Source organism: Nuphar pumila, chromosome 16 (assembly GCF_984573655.1).
Source record: "Nuphar pumila chromosome 16, dmNupPumi1.hap1.1, whole genome shotgun sequence".
In the NCBI taxonomy this organism is placed as follows: Eukaryota; Viridiplantae; Streptophyta; class Magnoliopsida; order Nymphaeales; family Nymphaeaceae; genus Nuphar; species Nuphar pumila.
This window is the reverse complement of record NC_143264.1, coordinates 75,284,843-75,308,573: the sequence shown is the minus strand read 5'-3', so window position 1 is coordinate 75,308,573 and position 23,731 is coordinate 75,284,843. Positions and strand designations below refer to the sequence as shown.

The 23,731-nt window shown below is 39.6% G+C and overlaps 1 protein-coding gene across 1 annotated transcript; it reads right to left on the bottom strand.

Moving 5' to 3' along the window:
• Positions 1-6,025: 6,025 nt before the first annotated feature.
• LOC149813638 (putative ABC transporter C family member 15) lies at positions 6,026-17,046 on the bottom strand. The gene is made up of 11 exons (XM_089991168.1): positions 16,950-17,046; positions 12,090-14,464; positions 11,786-11,872; positions 10,812-11,480; positions 10,360-10,524; positions 9,084-9,378; positions 8,782-8,996; positions 8,165-8,470; positions 8,020-8,083; positions 6,851-7,090; positions 6,026-6,147 (listed from the first exon to the last, which is right to left on the bottom strand). Exons 1-11 carry the CDS (start codon positions 17,044-17,046, stop codon positions 6,026-6,028), a joined length of 4,635 nt encoding a protein of 1,544 aa, XP_089847294.1.
• Positions 17,047-23,731: the final 6,685 nt, after the last annotated feature.

The window sequence follows — 23,731 nt, the reverse complement described above, 5'->3', positions numbered from 1 at the left end:
GCTCCACGGGTCAATCGAGTTCCTTCGGATATTCGACCATAAATGGTGGTGCGATATGCTGTTTGCTGGCACGTACCATCAGATTGCGTGACAAGATGGGCCCTACGTCACCATGGACATTGTGGTCGAGTGGTTTGTAGGGATGGCGGTGGGGGGACCATAGTGACAAATATCGCTAGAAATTGCGAGAAAGTTTAAAACGGCAATTTCTCGCAAGATTTTTAAAATATCACGAGATTTATGAAAAAACATAAATACTGTGATTTAAATGCGATATTTATGTTTTAAACGGCTATTTATCGTGAAAAAATGTGTATTTTTATTTTAAAATAATTTTTATTAATATTTTCTTATAAAAAATAAATTTTATATTTTTTAATTTATTTTTTTTATTGCCGAGATTTTACCAAAAAAAAAGTGAGATTTATGAAAATTTTTCAATTTCTCACAAGTTTTTGAAAAACGAGAAATTGCCATTTAAAACGTTTGTCACTATGGTGGGGACAAGGTCTCTATACCCATCTGTCTCCAAATCTTGCCTTCTATTCTTGCTTTCATCTCTATACTAGTTTTGATTTTAACCTCCGTCCTCAGTTCGTTTCTCGTTTCATGTCATTCATCTTTAGTTTAAATGAAGCGACGCGGGGGTAGGGCTCCGTTTTTTTCAATTCTTTTGTTGTTGTTGTCTTTGGGTATTAGAGGAAAGAAATGAGAAAATAAGAGCTCGCATTAAAAAAAAAAGAGGAAAAAAAAGATGATATTCGATAAAATGTTTTATGTTAGGGTTATATATATATATATATATATATATATATATATATATATATATATAGAGAGAGAGAGAGAATTTTATAATATGTATAAAAATATAATAATAATTTTCTTAACAAAGATCGATGAGTAGGGCAGGATGGGGGCGGAGGCAAGAGTAAGTCCATCACCTCCTACATCATCATCGGTTCAAACGGAGGGAGGCATGGTGGGGCCAGCCTTAGTTAGTTGTTCAGTGACTTTCCCTTTATATTCGTACATTCTAAAGAGTGGTGGGTCCATGACCGTGCTTTAAGGAAACTGCAATTTTAAGTGATTTACAAAAACAGACCCACCATGAATAATATTTACAAAAAAGAGCTTTAAACTTTTAATATGCGTACGAATTAGACCAAAAAGTTTGGTGTTTATTTAAAAAATTTCATTTTCATTATTAGGGCGCTACTCGATCTTAACAATCCGACTCACACCTAGGGCTGGCAAAAGAGCCAAGGAGCCGCACTTGGGCATTTGGGGCTTGGCACGTTAAGGGTACACCCTAGCTCGAGCCCGGCTCATCAGTTCATCATAAGCCAAGCTGATCCTAAGCTCATTAAGAGCCAATCTTGGCCATCTGATCATGAGCTGGCTTGTTTTCTTTAAAAATTTATTTTTAAGTTTTATAATATATATAAAATATATAAAAATGTATAAAACACATATATTATATACATATGTATTATAATATAAAATATAATATATATAAGTATACAGTATATAAAACAAGCCTATACAAACCAAGCCAAGCTTGCCATGTTAATGCTCAGCTCATTTACCAAAACGAGTTGGCCGTAGATCAGATGGTTGAACTTAATTTTTGAGCCGAGCCAAGCTGAACGGTGTGGGGCTCATCTTGTTTCCCAACCTTACTCACACCATCGTTTAGCCAAATGAAATGACTAAAAATGTTCTCACCGATGAGGGTCATTGTTTGATGCAGTGGTAAAGCACTCAAGCCGTCGGTGCGAGATTGCGAGATCACGGTTTGAGTCTTGGTGCGGCCACAAAAGGTTAGGTCCATCTCCCCCTCTTCAACACCATGGAATACAAGACTGCACTGGTTATAGCTTTTTTTTCGCTCTTACCATTGATTTATTTAGGGCGTCTTTGGTTAAGCCCCATGAGAATGACCAACTGAACATGAGAAAATGAGGTCGTGCGATTTTGAATCATGATCGATTATAAATCTCACTAGACCGTGAGATTTTTGAGATAGGAAGTTGTTTATTAACAAAGTACAAAAAGCAATCTTATACTTTTCTGCTTTTCCTTTTTCCTTTTTTTTTTGTTGTAAGGCTGGAAAAGAATGAAGGGTATGTTTTGTTACATTGGAATCACATAAGATGGAATCATATGATTTCAAATCACATATTCCACCTTTTGATTTGGGGTTCCTTGTTCGATCACATGAGATTCACTTTCTAATACACTTAAGAAAGAGAATCTCATGTGAACAATATCTTAAAATTAATCAACATAACATAAAACTTAAAAGCAATCTTTATAAAAAACGAGTTACACAAAACCCAAAAGTAAGATTTAGAATCTCATTTATGTGAGATTTACTTTTTAATGAAGTCTTATAGATTTGAAATCTCATGGGATTTTGAACAATATTTTTACTTTTAAAAAACATAACCAAACATATCACAAAAGAGTCACTTCAAATATGATTTCAAATCACATTCAGTTTCTTATTTGCATGAGATTCCAAATCACATGTTTGGTTATATATATGCAAATGAGATTCATTCTCTCGTTAGTATGAGATTTCAAATCACATTTGTGGTTATAGCTCTGCAATGAGATTCCAAATCACAATCGAATGCAACCAAACATAAGTGGTAACTAAAAAGTTGAGCATATGTTTTTCTAAATGTCCGATAAGCTGGTCTGCTTTTTCAATTTACTTGTAATTTTTAGGCCTAAAAGTTCGTTAGTGAAACGCGACCGAGTTCATGAACTTCAAAGTTCTTTCACCCTCGGGCTAACATGGAATGATTACGCTATCCTGCCTTCGCATTCAGTCCCTATCAACGCCTGCATCCTTGATAGATAAATTCAAGTATTCACTTTTCACATTAAACGTGACCAAGTTCATGATTTTAATGCTTTTACCAGTTAAAAGTTCAGAGTTAATTTGCAAACTTGGTTGCATGTAACTAGAGTTGGTAACAGATCGTTTGGTCCAACTTTATTGGGACCTAGACTTAGTTATAGTCATGGAAAAGTGACCAAGATCATGAACTCCAAATACTTTTACATGGTACAACGCATTTTTTATTCCTTACTTTTGAAGTTAATTAAGCAAGTAGATTTAGAAGCATACAGTAAAGCAAGTCATTATATGAGAGTTCGATAACTACTAGTGCTACATAGCTCGTAAAATGTACAACACAGACATATAATTGAGCCTACGTAGCCAAGCTTATTGGTTGGCTTTAATCATCCTCTAATCTCCTTCCTCCTCGCTGCTATCGCCTTCTATAAATTAACAAAATTGGTGAAGCTCTTAGATCTCAAGGAGTACTAGACAATAAGCTTGGAAAATGAGAAATCCGTTGTTTCCAGTAGGTTTGCAGGGGAGTCATACTCCACGATAGTACCTGCTCACATCCAAGATTCTCTCCATTAGGGCGCGTTTGAATCGCGCTACAAACCCGCACGGGACCGTTGTGTGTATCGTGTTTGAAATGCAGGAACAAATTAAGCTGTTCCTGTGGGGTATTTACAGGCCAAAGGAGAAATCGGGTGTCCTCATTCTTGAAGGGGAGAGATAATGACGTATCCTCTCATAAGCAAAACTATGTCCTTGTCAAAGGTTTTGGTACTCAATTTTGCAAAACAACTAACAAAAACCATTCAATATATATGATGGTTTTTACAAAAAAAAAGGTAGGATTTTTTAATATTTTTTAGTAATTATTTTATTTTATTTATTTTCATAACTTTTATTATTTTTACTATTTAAACCTTGTTCAGTTTCATAAATAACCATTTTAATTAATATTTTAATGCCTTGGTAAATTTACTGTTTTACACTCTTATAATTTAATTATTTTTTCAGAATATGCCCTTTGGTAATAAAATTACCATTTTACCCCTTAGACAATTTAATTATTTTTCAACATATATCCCTGTAATATGGATTCAGATTAATATTCAGATCTGTAAAAAATGTCTAATTCTTTAAAAAAAAAAACTATTTTGGATAATATCCATATACGATTCAGATTCTTATTTCACTTTGATAGATCTTTTGGACCTTGAATTGCATTCAATTTCGACTCAAATTTGATGGGTTTAAGCTGTCACTTCAAAAATCACACATCAGAATAGAAGAATTTATTAAACCTTTAAAAATTTTAGGTATTACATTTTCATTCTCAACAACTTATTAGTTTTGAACATCGGTTGCATTGTCAAAGCTTTGGATATCAACTGGAATTTGAGAAGCCTCAGTATTATCGTTCATAAAGAAATGCCCATCATGCCCTCTATCATCATGAACATGAGCACATGCGTCAGACTCAATGATGAGAGGGTCATTGTTGACACTATTATTGCCAACGTATTCCCAATCATCAAAGCTGAAAGAATCATCACCCACATTCTTTCATTTTTGTAGAGGGAAGACAGATCTTTAAATGAAAAGTTTCTCTCATCGAAAAACAACTGTCTCGATATGTATATTCGGCCTGTCTCAGTATAAAAACATTTGTAACTTTTGTATTTTTGACTGTAGCCAATAAAAATACATGGAAGCTATTTTGGATCAAACTTATCATGAACACCCTTCTATTTATTTTTGCTTTAAATTTCCTAAACCTAACATAATAATTTTCACAAAAAGCAATGATTTAAAAATATCTTAAGATTTACTTATTATGAGAAAAAAAAACATCAAGACTCCACATGGGTTCAGTTTGCCTAATGGAAGTGACTTGTGAACATCACCAAGCTAAAGCAATTGTCACCAGTTTGCGTTCTTTGACACGAGGCTAAAGCTAAGTGTTGTCCCTGGTGGGCTTGGACAACTTGGGTTTTTATGCAAATCTGAAGATGGAATCACAGAAATTCTGCCATCTTGGAAACTATGATGTACTGCTACTGTAAGCTAATATGTGGAGAGCTTAATTAGCTCTAATGGAAAATAATAGCAAATTAAAGAAAATAATTCAATAATTTATTCATCCATCTCTCTAGAAACCTTTACAATGAATATTGATAAAAATAAAAAAAACCTAATCTGATATATGGATCTGAGATTAATTAATCCAAATACTAACCAAGATCCAAACTTAAAAAATTCTGGAAAAGACAAAATGGACCACATAGATCTTGAAGTTGGGTATATCCTGTTTTTTGCCTTGCGTCACATTTTTACTCCAATGAGCTCGCCAAGTGATAGTTTTCTTGAATTGTCTAAAAAGAAACAAATGTTGTGATATGGGACTGCAAAATATCCCACTGGAATAATTTGGATCAAGCATTTTTGGGTTTTATTGCCTTCCCAAGCATAAAAATCACTAAGAGCCATATTCTATGCCTGGATTGTATGTAGCTGCTTAGTTAGGGCTTGTAAACGAGTTGAACGAGGCGAGCTTGAAGTGTTCAAGCTTGGCTCGATCTTGTGGTGAGCCAAGCCGAGTTCGAGCTCGTAATCAGTTCGAGTTAAAGCATCTGAGTTCGCGGTAGCTTGTTTATAGAAAGAACACATTGTTTCAAAGCCAGAAGAAATAAGATTACAAAAAAATACATGTGAAATATATCTAAAATATGTTTCTTACTACCTAACAAGCTTATACGGGTAGAGCAGAGCGAAGTACCTATCATATTCAGCTTCTCGAGCCTATTTTACGAGTTTGAACAAGCTCTTTATGAGCCGAACATGAGCCGAGCTACGAGCTACTTGGTTTGTTTCCCAATTAGAGTTTAGGAACCTAAGATTCCTACACATATTGCCTTTCAAAAAAAAGTTTCCTACACATATTAGGTCCTATATTTTTCAAAAAAACAAATAAGTTCAGAAGCTTATATATAGTAAAGCAAGTCATTATATGGTAAATCAATAAACTCATTGCTTCATACATTCTGCTCCTACTATATAGCTGATACAAAGCAAAACATATAGACATATAATGGAGCCTATGAAGACAAGGCTTATAAGTAGCTTTAATCATCTTCTAATCTCCCTCCTTTCTGCAATTGCCTTCTATAAACTAGTAAAATTGTTGAAGCTCTTAGATCTCAAGGAGTACTCTGCAATAAGCTTGGAAAACGTAGAATCCCTTCTTTCTAGTAGCTTTGCAGGAGAGTCATACTCGACGATAGTGCCTGCTCAAAATCAAGATTCTCTCCATTAGGGCGTGTTTGAATCCTGGTACAAACCCGTGCAGGGGACAAAGCGGTCCCTGCGCACGGTGACCACGTTTGAAATGCAGGGATAAAGCTGCCTCTGCAGGGACGGCATGGTCCCATTGTGTTGTTTCTGAAGGGATGCGCCAGTCGCACCCCATGAGGTGCTGCGTTCTGGACAGAGCTCTGCTCATATGTTCAGGGTGCATTTGTCCAGTGCGTCAAATGCGGCTTTAGTGTACACAGAACTTCGGATCCAGGAACCTCTTAAGTGATCCATTTGGGGCGTGTTTGACTTCCTGTCCAAGTTAGGGCAGAACATCTTGCCCAGGACAGACAGGACAGTTGTTCTGTCCAGAACACACTGTCCAGTTTGTCCTGAACATGTTTTTGTATTATTATTATTTTGCTTTTTAAAAACTGTCCCATCCCCACTGTTCCAAGGAAGGATCGGTAAAAAAAATTGTGTCTTGTTTGATTGGGGTGGCATCCCACGTGGTGCGCTATCGAACACAGGCTTATGTGCCCACAGCTAATCACATGACAACATTTTTTATTGGAACCTGCATTCTGTTCCTATGGGGCCCATGGAAAGCTGTCATGTGATTGGCTCGGAACCCTTCTGTGGCGTGGAGTTCTCTAGCAGAGGATCATATATATATATATATATATATATATATACCTTGGCTGAGGACGAGGACGAGGTCGCTATCTATGACTGTGTGTATTCTATGAGCAATGGTGATGACAGTTCTGTCCTTGAACTCTTGCCGGATGATCTCCTGAATCACGCCGTCCGTTGCGGTGTCGACGGAAGCTGTGGCTTCGTCCAGAACAAGAACGCTGCTCCTCTTCAGTAGAGCCCTGCCAAGGCACACCAACTGACGCTGCCCCACGCTCCAATTCTCTCCGTTCTCCACCACTGCATGGGAGACAAACTTAATTCTAACATGGAGTGAACTACTGATTTGAAGAATACGTAAAGGCCAAGACAAAACCTTGCAGTCCAAACTAACTAGTGAAATTTCATACTAGATTTGGATTAATGTAAAAAGTATAAACAAAATTTTAAAATTTTAATGTACAAAATATAAAAATATAAAGAATATTTTATCAGGAATGAGGCGTTTCATTTATGCAATCCTAATTGGACCTGGTTATGGTTTTACTTATGATAGGTTGAATTGGACATGGGTCCAAATCCAATACCAACACCTCTTGGTCTAATCCAAATCTGAACCCACTAATTTTTGCCAAGGATCTGACCCATTGACGCCTGTAATGGATATGATATCAATAGTAACGGGTCAACAAGCCGAGTTTGAGGTGTTCAAGCTTTGCTCATTCTTGCCGCCAACCAAGCAAGTTTGAGCTCATAATGAGTTTGAGTTAAACAAGCCAAAGTTTGAGCTGCCTTGTTTAGAGAAAAAATACATTGTTTTAGAGCTAACATTATTTCAAAACTAGAAATAATATGATTTTATCAATAAACTTATTTTTTGTAGACTAAATAGTTCAATCATATGTTTTTTATATAGTATATGATGTAAAATAGATGTAAAATATATTTAATGAGTAAACAAAATTGAGCCGAGCCGAGTACCTACTATTCATGTTGGTGCCCTTGCATCGTAATGCTGAACTTACAAAACTTGGGCCCGAGCCAACCCGACCCATGGGGTCAGGCTGTGATGGGTTCGGGCCACATTCGACGAACCTAGCTGCGCCAGTTCTGGGCCGGCTCGATGCCCACCCACTCTAGGTCGAGTCCGAACCGGTACGATGCAAAAAAACGGTTTGATCTACACACCGATACACGAGTTTCCGTCCCGGACCGAAATGTATAAATACCTGGTGAGTCCAGCTTTCCCTCCATTGCCCTCACCGTCTCTCCCAGCTGACATTTATCAAGCGCCTGTGGAGAAAAAACGAGCTCCAGACCGTCAGTTTCAGAAATTAGGGTTAGGGTTTAAGGGTTTTCCACTGTCAAACTTGCCTCCCAGATCTGCCGATCGGTGTAGTGCTGGAGGGGGTCGAGGTTTCCCCTCAGGGTTCCTTCGAACATGGTGGGATCCTGGGGTATGATGCTGAGCCTCTGCCGGAGGTCGTGTAGCCCTAGCTCCCCGACGTTGATGCCGTCGATCATGATCCGCCCTCTCCTCGGCTCCACGATGCGGAAGAGCGCCTGGATCAGGGTCGACTTCCCGCTGCCCGTCCGCCCGACGACGCCGATCTTCTTCTTCCCCGGGAACGTGCAGGTGATATTCCTCAGAACGGATGGTAGATGCTCGGCGTAGCGTACCTGAAATGTTTTTGGAAGAATGGAAAGAGGGAAATTGTTATTTTTTCTTCCGTTCGTTTTTTCCCCTTCCTCTTCTTGAATATGTGGCACAGTTTAATCGTTACCGTGAGATCCTGTGTTTAATCCATGTAATAAAATGGGAATAGAATCGATCGAGCATGGAAAAGTGATGAAATTAGGAGTCACCTCCAAGTTTTCTGGCCAAATGGATCACAATTTGATCGTTCCCATGAGATCTTGTGTTTAATTCATGTAATAAAATAGGAATAGAATAGATCGAGCTTGGAAAAAGTGATGAAATTAGGAGTTACCTCCAAGTTTTCTAGGCAAATGGATCCGATGGACGGCCAGTTACTTGGTGGCCTGCATTCTTCTATGACATAGGGAGCTTCGCTGGCGATTCTTGAGTACTGGAGAATCCTTTCAACGGAGATCATTTTATTTTCTGCACTACAGATGCTCCAAATGGTGGTGGCTTGCTGTATATTTAGGCTGAGCGCATAAGTTACTGCTAATCCTGCAATGCCTGCAGATTGAAATTCCATGCAATTTTATAAGACATAATCTTATGGAAAATTTTGAAGGTGGTTAGAATCTTGATTGGATTTCTTACTTGGATTTATTGCACCATCTGGGAGGCTGACTAACAACACTAATGAAAAAGCAAAAACAAGATTCGATAGAATGTTGAGCCTGAAGGAAAGCCATTCCATGGCAGACACATTGTGGAACCATGGCCTTGAGTGGGCATCGGTTAAATCCATATTTCCAGTGATAAAACGATCTTCTTGATTAAAAGCTCGGATTGTTACAGCACCTGAAAGTGATTCTGCAAAGTGATGAAGAATTGGAGCTCTTTGAATGCCTGCCAAGCGAGCAAGCTCTCTTGCTGTTGGTGTGTAATATTGCTGTAAAATGTCAATTTGTTTACCATATCAAGCTACTTAGCCATGATTCTGTAAATATGTTCCAAAGACCTACTGCAGTTTAAATGCTCTCTCCAGCCTGGAAAGAAAACATTAGGGGCAGCAAGTCTATTCGGGGTGTCTTAATGGGCATTCTGAAAAGTTTTTCTTTTCTGAATCCCCATTTGTAGCAGCATTCTTCCTCACAATCCACTACCATCAACATCTACACTGCTGGAATGAAACAATGCTGGTATGAATGGTTGTAAACATGCCAGATCTTGAAGCTTGTGTGCCATTGAAATGAGCATCTACGAGGGATTCAGCTGCTAGCGGTGTTAAGTCAGAGAGTGTATGGGATGTGCAAAATTTTCCCCTCCTTTTCTACAAGCAACAAAAACCTTTTTGTTTTTAAGAGATAACTTAAGGGCATTTTAGCGCTTGTGAGACATGATAAAATCCCTTTTCTCCAGATAAGTGTAGTAAAATCGACAGAAATAGTTAAAATAGGCCATTGTGCAGGTGTGTAAAACTGTAAATGCCTTAAATAGATGCTGGTTTTAGGGATTAATCAAAAGAAGGGGTAGAATTTGCCAGCTGTCTTCCAGGATCAACAAGCAAGAAATCACCATGAATTTTCAGTTTATTTTACATTTTCCTTGATTAAATGAAGAAGATGGTTCAGATTACAGTTCTGAGCTCTTGGTTGATGCATCAGAAATCTGATACTTAACCCATTCGTGGTGGCCAACTATCCATTCAAGAAACAGCTGATCCAAATTCAAGCCATTATTTGGGCTTCCTGATATGAATATGTGATTGGAATGCCTAGGAACTTATTGCATCCTTCTAACCAATGGTAAGCATTTGGCGAAGTATAGTTTTCTATGCTTAGTTTAGATGTGACCTCTGTTTAACTGATGATGAAAGGCATGTACAATCTTAATATGGTAAATAAAAAACTCAAAGCAAGATTAGACTTACTTGGTACCAAATGCAGATTGCTGTTACTGGAATGAATATGGCAAACACTTGCCACGCTACCTGTGACATTACCGTGATGGTACCCAGAATCTGTATGACTGAGAATGCACACCAGCCCAGCCTATTTTGAATTTCCAGGTCCAAAACACTTTGGTCTGTAGAAGCCTGTAGTTCAGATGATGCTAAGGAATTACTTACAGAACAGACCTCATGAATATGTCTATCTGCCAAACTTCTAATCAGGACATGGAATGAGGGATTGATCACGGGTAGGGGTTCCACATCTCATTCTGAGTCATCAGTGACTCAGACAAACATCCCATCTTACTGCCACGAAGTTGGTTCAGTCTTCTACAGACTAAACTCTTCTCGAGGGCCTTAGTTGGGTTGAATTGTCTTGAGTATGCTGGTGCTGAACATACATGCTTATTTATATAGGTTTTCATACTGACCCTGTTTAGGATTCTTCCGGTGGGTGTGGAATCAAAGAAGGACATTGGCGCATGAAGGATGCTACTAAGCATTTTTGTGAAGAGCTTCTGCGCTGTAAGGAGGCCGGTAATAGCAACTAGAGTCTCTCGAATCAGTACACAGAGTGAACTTCCTACTGAGAGAAGTATGTACACTTGGAAAAGGGTAGCCATGCTGACAATTTTCTCTGCTTCATCTGTTGGAGGAGAAGCCCATGCTATCCAATAATTACTTCCTACCTGTAGAGCCTGAAAACTAGTCTGTGCTATGATTATGAGTGGGACCAAACCACCATGACAAACTGCTGTCAAGTAGGACAAATAAACCTCTCTGCCGATACTTCCTTTCTCTCTTTCTTCATCCTGCAGTAATTTGCCTCCTTGGTTGGTGGACTCTTGGCATATGTCATGCTTTAAGTTGTGAGTTCTCTCATTTTGAAGACGAGTCCTTGATGCGAGCTTTGGTTCAGGATTTTCTTCTTCAGTAGTTTCTGTCATGCTTTTCTTTTGTATCAGTCTGCTTGAACTTTCTACGGTCAAAATTGTTTCAAGAGCTTGGTTGTGAGCACCTACTAACAGTTCAAATCCTATGTTGTGCTGCAAAAGCTCTTCAAACTTTCCAGCTTGTGTGATCCTCCCATTTTGCATGACCTGTTTACAGATTTGTTTTCCTCATTAACACATGTTAACTTTCTCTTCTGAATTAGTTTTATTAGATTATTTAACATTTCCTCAACATTATGAAATTTCTAATTTTCAGGCCATCTTAATACTTGAAATCAACAGGTCTGCTGAAAATCATGTTTGAGCTGACAAGACCAAGTTGTCAAAAATGAACACTTTGAGAAGATAGACTATCAAACCTTGAAAATGGTTTCTCTCATGTAGAATCTATTTAAGCTTGCATCATTATTATGAAAGATCAATAATTGGAGCAATATCAAACAGATACTCACCACAATGATGTCTGCGGCTGGAAGAAACTCAACTTGGTGGGTGACGTAAAGTACAGTCTTTTCTTTGAGAAGTCCCATCAGGCAGTCCTACATGTTATGCATATTGTTAATAAGTAGAAAACTTTCTAGGTAATGCTTGGCTCTCCCAACTTTTTATGATGTCTGACATTTCTCTTTTTCTCTTTGCTTATTTATTAGTTACCTCTGCGAAGCTCAATGGTTTCAGAGGAAAGATAAGAATATCTACGGACAAAGGTCGATAGGCAGGAAGTGTTCTATGATCAGATAGCATTAGGAGGCTTACCTGGAACAGGTGGGTGCCTGTGTGAGCATCCACTGCACTGAAAGGGTCATCAAGAAGATAAATATCAGCGTCCTGGTAAACTGCACGTGCAATTTGTATCCTTTGCTTCTGTCCTCCACTCATATTAATGCCTCTTTCTCCAATTTCTGTCAGATCTCCCTCAGCAAAGAGCTCTAAATCTTTTGTCAGGGCACATGCTCTGATTGTTCTATCATATCTTGAATGATCATATGCATTTCCAAAGAGAATGTTATCTCGAACATTTCCTGTCAATATCCATGGTGATTGAGAAACATAAGCTTTGGTGCCACTCACCTTCACTGTGCCTAACAGTTTTGGTATCTCACCAAGTATGGATGACAGCAGGCTTGACTTTCCTGATCCTACAGTCCCACAGATAGCCACTCTCATTCCTTTCTTCACCTGCAAGTTTATCCCACCCAATGTTACGTGCTTAGAGTCAGGCTCCCAACTAAAATTTCCATTTTTTATTTCTACAGTGAACTCTGATGCCACATCTATTGGTATGATCTCAACTGCATCAGGCTTCAATTCTTCTTCTTGAAGGTATTGTGCCACTCTATCAACTGATACTTTAGCCTGTGCAAGTCCTGAAAGTAAATCTGGGAGATTGTATATGGGGTCTTGTAGCATTCTGAATGTTGCCAATGATGATAGTACTCTCCCAGCTGTCAGTGGAATCCCCATCAGGATGCATGAACCAAAAGTCACTACTGATATGAAGGTAGGGGCACCCCAGAATATGAACGTAGAGATAGCTGATAAACACAGTGATTTCCGTATCCATTCATACTCTATTTTTCGTAAATTTTCAAGTTTATGAAAGTAATGTGTGTCCCATGCTTGAAGCTTTATGGTCTTAATATTTCGGAAAACCTCAGATGTTGCTTTCATGCGGTTGTCTTTGGCTTCCATGATTTTCGACTGGAACTTTTTCTGAATTTTAGTGATTGGTATATTGCATGCCATTACTGTGGCAGTTGCTGCAAGTCCTGCTAGTGAACCAAGGCCCAAGGTTGTGCTAAGAATGTATATGGCAAGGGAGATCTGGATTGGCAACATGCATATTATGTTTAGGTACCAGATAATGTCCGGGATGCGTTGGATATCCACACTCATATAATTAATAAGTTCACCACTTGTACGGCTTTGTTTTGATTGGCTCGATAAGCGTAGGCCCTTCTTGTATATATGTGATGTTAGAGCTGCTTGTAGGCGCAGGCTGAGCTGTCTTGCTCCAAATATCCATTGCCTATGAGATACCGTTTCAATCACTTTTGCACTGAAAAATGTCAAAGCAAGAACATATCCACTTCTTTTATGGCTATCATTTTTCCTGCTTAAAAATTTCACGAAGGCATTAATCAAGTAAGGACCAACATATGAGACACTGGCAGCTGTTATTGCAAATAATGCATTTATGGCAGCTTTCCTCCTGATAAACAGGTAAATTACTTTGTAGACAGAAGGATTACTCGAGATGCCTTTCTGTGAACCTAAATATTTATCAAACAAATGGGAGACAAACTCAGCAGAGTCATGGATGTGAACATCAGGTATGTCTTCTTTGTCCAGAGTTTTCTTGATTCCAACAGAAAACAGCGGATTGAGCCATGAAAAAGTGGCAAGCTGAATGATATTGGCTCTCATGTATGGGGATGGATCCCTGTTTCCTTGTGCACATTTTTCTTGTTCCTTGTGCAAGAGCGGATCTGTGATGCTACTTGAGGGAATATTAATGCCTGTTCTTCCTCTAACTGCAATGTAGAACAGATATATATAAATGATTGAATTGAGGAAGTCAGCATATTCTTTTAGTCCAAGGGGGCGATGGTATGTGATAATAGCGTTGATGTCAAGCAGTGAGCATAAAATTGACTGGAAAAGGTTGCATATCCACCAGATCCGTAGTAACCATGGAATTATTGTGGAACGTGCCCTTCGAAAATTGAAAACGATCACTAATGTTACAAATGAGGACATTCCTTGTGTCACTTCTGCAGAAATAACAGATGCTTCAGATTTGCAGTAGTACACGTTGCTTTCGCTAACAAAGAGTAGCCATATCAGTATCAAAAGGTGGGCTACTAATAGCAAAGAACAGCAAGCTACACTTCCCTTATATGCGATGCCCAAACTGACATCCAAGAGTGAAGGTGCTTCTGTGAGACACTTCTGCAGACCTTTCCCTTCTTCTGTAGTCCATTTCTGACATGCTTTTCTGATTTTTTGCCAGAGGTATTGAAGTAGCAAGATGCTAAGGAAGAAGGTGTGGGGAAGTGTCAGAAGCAGCTCTCTGAAACAAGGTGTACTCAATTGTAGTTTTTCTTGCCAGTGGTTAAGAATGTGGAATGCTGCGAAAAAGAAGTGCAGTAAGTCATACAGCAAATGATCATAAGTGATAATTATGATGTTAAGAAATGGTAATCATGGTGAATCAGATGCATGTAAATGTATGTCCTTGATATACTCTGAGATCCACACAATTTCGATTCTCCAGGATGTTAATCTTGTAGGTCTAAAATTATTTATGGTTTAGCCTTTCCTCAAGGATGTGTTTCTAATAATATAAACAAATCCCTACTAGTACTTGTACGTGGTGCATTAAGTGTAGCTTGATCTTGCGTTAAGATTATCGAGTCTTTGAAAGTTAATACAGTACAGACGATGCAAAGACAAAAAGATGAACAAAGTTCCCCTTGAACAACATATTCATCATTCTTGTGCTGCTTAACAATGAGCTGCTGTATTGATACAGAATACTGTACTTATAAAACACACGCATGAAAGATTGAAAAAAAATTGAAAAGCAAGAGATTCCTCTCAAGTGATTAAAACGAGTTCATCATTCATGTGCAGCATAGCCGTAAGCTGTTCAAAGCTATGTCACATGGACTCTTCTAACAGGGCACCGCACCCAGGCAGGTGCGACACTTGGACACAGCTTCTTTTGTGTTAGGTGAAGTCAACCATATTGAGGTCCATTTCTATCCAAAAGTAGATTCAGTTAACCCTAATCAAGTCTATTTGTATCTATATTATATATATAAATATATAAATGCACACACATACATACCGTGTTAACTTAAAACTGTTAAAAATTATATATATATATATATATATATATATATATATATACCCTCCCGGCACCCCGCACCCAAGTTTTTTTTAAAATGCTGCATCGCCGCACCCGCACCTATTTGACATAGGTTCAAAGTTATAATGGTACAGATATTGTCCCGAGGAAATTAAGGCTTGCTATATTAAGACATGACCAAAGTTTCCGCCTCAAAAAAGAAAAGAAAAAGTGGCCATGGTATGGTAACCATTCATTCCCAGCTTAATGTTAAGCTATTGAAACTTATATTATGTCAACTAACATGCGCATTTAATATTGTTATTCTCATGGAAAATGGGTTTTAAAAGCAATATAAAGGTCTATTTGATTGCTGTTAGATAGTGGGTTTGGTCCTTTTATGCTCCATGACAAGGCTTGTATGTCTAAGCGGAGTAGCGGCAGCTAAGTTGTACGATTCAATTTTCATGATACTGAAAAATCAACAACTTACAATCATGAAGATAAGTATGTTCAGAAATGACCATTAACATCATGTCAGTGTCAGCTCTCTAATATATGATGATTATGAACATGTTCCAAAGGCTAGTTTTTGCTCTTGGAGTTTCTATATGAATCAAGAGTATACCCTAATAAGCTGTTCTCATCCTTTAGTACCATGATAGGCTTGTGTCTGTGTGTGCACGTGAGCACTGTTAGGATCCTGGGGGTTTAAGAACTTGCCTTTTCACTCCTAATCACCTTAAGGCCTTTTTGTGTATTAGTTAGATATCTAACATTTGGTATCAAAGCAACCACCACGTCTCAAGTTCAAATTATGTAAGGGGTGATCACTTGGACCAAACTGAGCGCCACTTAAAGATGGAACGGGCTACTTGAAGTTTACGCCAAAATGAAAGCCATGAGCTGCCGAAGACATCGGCCGGAGAGTGTGGTGGATTGTTAGGATCTTAGTAGTTTAAGGATTTGACTTTATACACCTTAATCATCTTAGGGCTTTTTGGTGTATTGGTTAGGCACCTCACTCTCTCTCTCTCTCTCTCTCTTTGAACATGTATCTGGATTCCTAGAAATTGAGAGCCGAATGAGGACATGGTTGCACACACACATGACAAAAATAGCTGCATTTTATGTACTCCATACATATTTGAAATGCTATTTTACAGATAACGACCTAAAATGGAGAACCAAGTGGTTACAAGCTTCAATTTATTTTTTGCCTTTTTCCTTTAATGGGCAGAGTATTGCACTCATGGCACTGAGATCATCACAGCAGCTGATTCATATACTCGAGCACAGAAAAACAAGCACAACGCCGTTCTATGCAATTTTTTGGCATCTCCACTGCCACACCACGTGGTCTCATGTTGTCTGTAATAGAGAATTCCTGTCCCATTCCTCTCATAATAGTAAAAATGAGAGATGATGAGCTACTAGTGAAAATAATGTCAGCAACATAAATGAGAAGAAAAATAACATCAGTGTCCATGAATGCCACGAACAAAGAAGTATCAATCTTAAAAGCAATAAATCCAAGGCTGATAAGGAAACTGCTTAATCGATGAAACCATGCTCGTGAAGCTTGTTTCAGACCATATAGAGATTTCTGCAACTTACAAACAAACTATGGGAAACAAGAATCCACAAAGCCAAGAGGCTGAGCCATATAGACTTCTTCTGAAAGATTACCATGTAGAAAGACATTTTGCACATCAAGTTGCCGAGTTATAGCAACGGTAAGAATGAGACACACAGTAGTAAACTTGACAACTGGGCTGAAGGTTTCACTATAATCAATGCCTTCTTCTTGAGAGAACCCCTTGGCAACAAGGCGCGCTTTGAACCGTTCAACGTTACCATTAGCTTTTCGTTTGATTCGATATACCCATTTGCAACCCACTACATTATAAGCAGAAGAAGGGGGTACCAAGATCCAGGTTTGATTTTTCATATGAGCATGAAATTCATTAGCTTGACGCCATTGAGGGTGCTTAGATGCAATTGAAAAACAGGTAGGCTCATGGTTTGAGGGTAGTTCAGTAAGAAGAGCAGAGGGTAACGGATAATGTCTGATTTGAAAAATGCAAGGTTTTAGAGAGCCGGTTTGTGATCGAGTGACCATATGATGCTGACGAGTAGGTGGGAGTGGAGATGGAGAAGATGATGGAGGTGGTGGCAGTGGAGATAGATGTGAGGAAGTTGGTAAAGGTGGGTTAGAGGGAGATGTTGAAACAGGGGTGATATGAGTAGTTGTAGGAAATAAAGGAGGAGGTGGGAGGAAAGGACTGAGTAGATTGGTATCATGAGATGAAGGAGGTGGGTGGGCTGACGTTAAAGAGGTGTAAGGAAAGTCACCTTCATCGAATATAACATTGCGGCTTATAAAAATTTTGGTGGTTGACGGATCAAAGCAAATGTATCCCTTATGTTCGCCACTGTAGCCAAGAAAAATACACTTTCGACTATGAAAAACTTGTGTGTTGTAAGGACGAAGATGAGGATAGCAAGCACAGCCAAAGGTTTTGAGAACAAGTAGTCAGGTTCTTGCTGAAAAAGAATTTGGTAAGGGATCATCATATTTGTAGTGGGTGAGGAAAGGCGATTACTACAAGAAAAACCTTAATTTTCATCACAAATTTGTGATAGATTGTTTTTGTCACAAATTTGTGATAGATTAGCTAGAGAAAACTAGTCGTTCTTAAAATTAAAATTAGCGACAAAAAAATTCGGTCTCAAAATCCGTCGCTAATTAACGACAAAAAAATTCTGTCTCAAAATCCATCGTAACTTCGCGACAAAATATTTTCGTCACTACGCCATCACTAATTAGCGACGGATTTTGAGACAGAATGTTTTCATCGCGAATCCATTGCTACTTTTCGATTTAAACGGGGGCGCGAAATTTTTTTGGCATCTCCACTGCCACACCACTGCAAGTCATGTAGGTTGGTTGGTTTACTAGGTTCTTTTTTTGTGTGATTTTCTAATTGAAACAGGTGATGAGACGTTATGCAACTGGGCATCTTTACACAATTGATCTGGAGCTACAAGGTTCCACATGCTGCTGTAAGATATCCGATTGAAGAATTAAACACCTGTACAGCATGATATCTGGAAAGTGAGGCATAAAAGTACTGTACTGCTTGTGGTTGAATGAATCATCATTTAGTTTAGTGGTAATAAGCCACCACGTCTCTTTCCCCAGCAGTTCAGAACTCTATAATCATCTATACAGCAAACTCAGACCAGTTGACATTTTTTAATCATAATGCCTTGGTAGAACTGGTGATCTCGGAATACTGCTTAAAGCATTGCCTAAACTGTCTAAACACATAGTTCAGCCTCATAATCGAGAAATGATAGCTGCAGAAGTTTAACAGATAGCTCAAAACTCAAACACGTGAAGAAAAAGAAGACAGTTCGATATAACCAGGACTTACTTGATTCATACTTGACATCCAAAAACATATCTGTGCAAGATGATGGTGAACCAGTCAAGCAGAAACTCAGCACTTAATCGTCCGATCGTTGGAGCCCGTTCTACTGTAATATGGTATTCTTCTGCAGTGTGAGAATGTCTCTTCTGCAGAGAATTTGAAACAGGAACTGTGAGACATCGGGACAACAGCCAAGAAGTAGGATTTCTTTCGAGTTAAATCTGTTAGTACGGTGACTTATAAAAGAAACAAGAAAAAGAAGCACCTAAAAATGATTTTGTGCGACTGAGAGTAGAAACAGGAAGCTTCACTTTGAACTGGATTAGCCTAAAACAGGTAAGTGAAAACAGAGGCAGAAATCCACAAAAGTTCAGCAAAACTGAAATGGGTTTCTGTCAGTACAGAGAGAATGGCATCTCCAACAATGAAGCACGAGTAGAGGTAAAAGTTGTATTTCCACGAGGTTTATTCTGAGCATCAATGCTTTGGTGGTAGAGAGAGGCCTGGGAAAGTTAGTGGAGAAGAATCACGTGGAGTGGTTTCTCAGAAAGGAGGGCAGGAGACTTTGGCTGCTCGTTTGGACGTAATGTGAGCTCCTTCCTTTCACCTACGAAGAGAGCTTGTCGGGTGCATGCATGGTAGTGGTCTTACACTGCCTTTTGTCCCTCACGTCCATGCTTTCTGCTTTTATCTTTTTCTGTGGATATGTCCAAAACATGAGATGCTTTTTACTTTAAGGCTTATAACTTATACTCAATGGATTGACATGGTTTCTGTGATAGATGCCTTCAGCTTCTGCATGTGCCAGGCTTTTACAATCGTCTCGTCATGATATCATCTTTGCTTCTGTTGCTGTGGTCATTCTAATGTTGTGGTTAAACAAGCTTTAGTAAAAAAAAATGACCCTTTTCTTGTACTGGGTGTCTCAGGGGCAATGTGACTGCACACCTATGTCACATATGTGTGGATACTGGTGCAGATGCCGTGATGTGACATTTTAAAAAAAAATTAGGTGTGAGGAGGGTATATATATAAAATCTTTAATAATTTGAAGTTAAACTATGCGTGTGCGTTTTATGTATTTATATATAATATAGATAAAATTGGACTTGGTTAAGGTTAAATGAATTTACTTTTGAACCAAAATGGACCTCAGTGTGGTTGATATAAAGGAAGCCGTGTACAAGTGTCGCACCAGCATGGATGCAGGTGCGATGCAAGTGCAGTGCCTTGTTAGAGGAGTTCGTGTTACATAGTTGCAGGCTTTTGGTGTGCTGCTGCACTTGGCCAGTCACCCACCATCTTCTGTTGGGCTCTACTGACAGGCTGTATCCCAAAAATAGTTGGCTATTAAGTGACACTAAAGCGCAATCACAATCTTTGCTCGATTTGATATCATGGTCTTCTTTTTTGTGTTGTTATAATGGTTTAATCTATGAAAAGTTGGGATACACACCAAGTTGACAGCACATCACAACAGCAAAGTCAAAGCTGAATGTACTCCCCAATAGGCATTGGGGACCTCAAGGGTTTTACCAACTGGAGGCCAGCCAAGGCGATGGGTTTTTTCCTCCTAGATTATCTCAACAAAAACCTTGAGATATGTGAAATCTAGTGGTTAAATATCCACAATTGTCTTGCCTTTCTCTGCTTCTTTGTAAGGTTCAAATCCCATGAGAGTCACCCCTATGTAAGCCGAAGCTTGGTCACTCAGTGGGTCAAGGGGCAAGCCCTCAGAGTATTATGCTGACATGAACAGAAACCATGAATATGACAGGCTGAGCCAGCGTGGTTAGGTTTTCATGCTTTGAGCAGTTTTTTTAGTAAAAAAAAAACATTTTTTTTTTAATTTAAGAGAGAGACGAAATGAAGCATCAACATTAACGAAGGGTTAGCAAACATTGAGCCCAAAGATCAAAGTAGAAAACAGGCCCGAAGGCCAAGAGTAAGAACAAAACCAGAAATACAGGAGAACTAAACGAAAACATGAAAGATTCAGCCCGGGTCAGGAGGCGTCCAAGGCGGTAGAAAGTACTGAAGGTCAGGGAATGAGAACCACAAAATAGTGTGCACGTCTGCTAATTAAAATGCACTGCGTCAGTTTATTGAAAACAACTATGCATTCCCAGAAGATGGCATTATTGTGGGTCATCCAGACAGCCCACCAGGAATATAGAAACCACGTTCTCCAGATAAGCCACCATCGGTTGCACTTGCGAACAGGTTTCGGGCCCCATAAAAGATCAAGAGCGAAAGACTCCTGATGCACATTAATGGTAAGCTTGTTCCAGGTATGCTTAAAAAGGTCCCCAAAGATGGGGCAAGCCCATAACAGATGATAAGCGGATTCTTCAGTCGTCTTACACATAATACACTAACTTGGAAGATGAAAGCCGATACGTTTTAGGAGACAGTCTGTCTGAACCCGATCATGCATAATTAGCCATGCGAGGAACCGTGAATGAGGAGTAGGGCCCCAGGCCCAGATAAGGCTCACAGAGATTCAATCGGCACCAAGAGGAAGGAGGGAAAGGTAACAAGATTTGGTGCGAAAAGCTTCGCTGAGCGTAATAACCCGACGAAGAAACTAGGCTAGAGGATCAGGGTCACCCTCCTTGAAAATGATGACCAACCATGCTTTGATCCAAGACCAACGCAACGAAAAAGTGCAGCGTCTGTTGTGAGAGTGACGATTCAAGTAGAGTGACTCGAAGGAGCCGTACTTAGCAAGGAGGAAGCTAGCGCATGGAGAGCGAGGTTGGTGCGCGAGCCAACTTTGCTTAACAATAAGGATGTTACTTCTCATTCAAGAGTCAAATATCCCCAAACCCGTCTGACCCCTAGGTAGCGACAAATATTTCCAACCCACAAGATGATGCTTATTCTGTAGATTGTGCTCTGACCAAAGGAAATTCGCCAGTAAATTAGAGAGCTTTTTGTGCACACCAATGGGCATGACGAACATGGACATAAGAAATTTCAAGATAGACATAAGAACATGCCTGATGAGAGTTAAGCGTCCAGCGATGGAAAGATAGAAAGCCTGCCAGAAGGAGATTTTAGATTGGACTTTTTGGAGAGTGACATTCCAAGCGGGAGAGGGGATACACGATAGCTGAAGGGAGAGACCCAGATAGGAAATAGGAAGCTCCGAGGAAGTGCAACCAAAAATCTGCTGCCCAATAGCAAGCAAAGAAGGGGGACATTAAACATAGACAGACAACATTTACCGTTGTTCAGTGATAACCCGGACAACGAAAGGAAAATTTGAAGGATTAGCTTGAATCGTAATATTTGTTGAATAGTGGCGCAGCCGAAAATGATCATGTCGGCAGCGTAAGTAAGAATATGGTAAAGAAAGTCCACGATTCTGAGGGAATCAATAAGTCGATGCTCCACGGCCCTCATCAGCAAGACCACAAGACTTTCAGTGATGGCATTAAAAATCAAAAGAAAAAGAGGGCAACCTTGCCGGATATCGCGTCTGAGCTTGAACTGCTGGCCTCTGACCTTGTTGATCTTAATTTGAGAATGATCATTAGTAACCAGTTCGCGCACCCAACTAGAGAAGCGACAACCAAAACCAAGGTTGTCAAGCATATGGCCAATGTACCGAGTCAAAAGCTTTATAGAAGTCTAGCTTAAGAGAGAAAAATGGATGGCCGCTGATATTCAATGAATACAGAACTTCAAAGGCTAAAATAAAGGAATGATTAATCTGCCTTCGAGGGATGAAGGCAAACTGGAAGTCTGAGAAAATCTGAGGTGCGATAGTACGGAGCCGATTAGCCAAAACCTTAGCGATAATACGGTAGATCCCCCCAACACCGAGATTGGGCAAAATCTTGAGATGTCCGAGGATGCCGCATCCTTAGGGATGAGAGAGATAATTGTCAGATGAGTGTAGACCGGTAACCGACAGTTGTGATGGAATTTAGCAAAGACCTGAATAATGTCATTCTTTACGCAAGACCAAAAGATACGAAAGAAGTCAATTGAAAAATCGTCAAAGCCAGGAGCTTTCTGCCCAGACAGATCCCTAATGGCAAAACAAATTTCAACATCTGCGAACGTGGCTTGCATGGAGCTGAAAAGAGCAATATTCATTGAGCGAACTAAGGACCGACCGATAGAGCCACCGACAGACGAGTTTGGAGCATAAAGGTCCTTGAAATAGCGAGTAATAGCAGGAATGACATGGTTAGCCGAGTAGGTGACCCCGTCAATGGAGATGGATGGGATGACATGCCTTTTATGACAATGCGAGGCGAAAGAATGAAAAAAATGGGTATTCCTGTCACCCTCTTTGAGCCAGAGCAACCTCGACCTTTGCTTCTAACGGATCTCATCTTTCAGCCGCCAGGAATGCAAGAGAAGAGACAACTCAACCGATGTGGCTTTTAGGCCCTCAAGACAGGGGACAAAGAGATCCTCGGGAAATGACAACGAGTGATGAATTATAGACAACTTAAATTCTCAATCGCCCAGTTGCCAGAAATTTGTTGATCTTGCTGGAAGAAAGCCAAGAGCAAATATCGCGGGAGAGGCAAAAAAGCTTGACTAGGCAACGAGAAGCAACCCTAACCGTGGAGCATGGCCGACTCCAGGATCGGAGGACGATCACATCAAAATCTGGCTCCTTGAGCCACCATTGCTCAAAACAGAAGGTTCGGAAAATGGAGAAACCAATCCCCCAGCAAATAACAACTTGGCTATGATCAAAGATGGAAGGAGGAAGTAGACAACAGTTGATGTTCAGAAGAATACCCAGAAGATCAGGAGAAACAAGCATGCGGTCAAGCAGCCGGTGGCACAAACGGGATCTACGGTTAGACCAAGAAAAATCCTCACCGACAGGAAAAACATGATAAAGTTGGTGTATTTGGATGAACTCTTGAAAGCCGTGCATGGAGACAAAATTGGAGACCGACAGACTGGAATCATTGGAGGACAATAAGCAGTTAAAGTCCCCCATGATAAGGTGTTGCTCCCTAAATGATTGAATAACCCTAGTCAGATCAGACCAAAGAGCAACATGAAGATGGTGTCGGTTGGGGCCATAAACGATAGTTACCACGGTCGCGGCCGATATAGGCCTACCAAGCAAT

Bases quoted from the DNA above. Each gene is read 5' to 3' on its own strand.
- LOC149813638 (XM_089991168.1), bottom strand. From the start codon at position 17,046: ATGGTAACGTTGAACGGTTCAAAGCGCGCCTTGTTGCCAAGGGGTTCT. The intron at 11,873-12,089 runs GTAAGCCTCCTA...CATAACATGTAG, and splicing joins CAGGCACCCACCTGTTCCAG to GACTGCCTGATGGGACTTCT. The intron at 9,379-10,359 runs GTAAGTCTAATC...GACATTTTACAG, and splicing joins CAATCTGCATTTGGTACCAA to CAATATTACACACCAACAGC.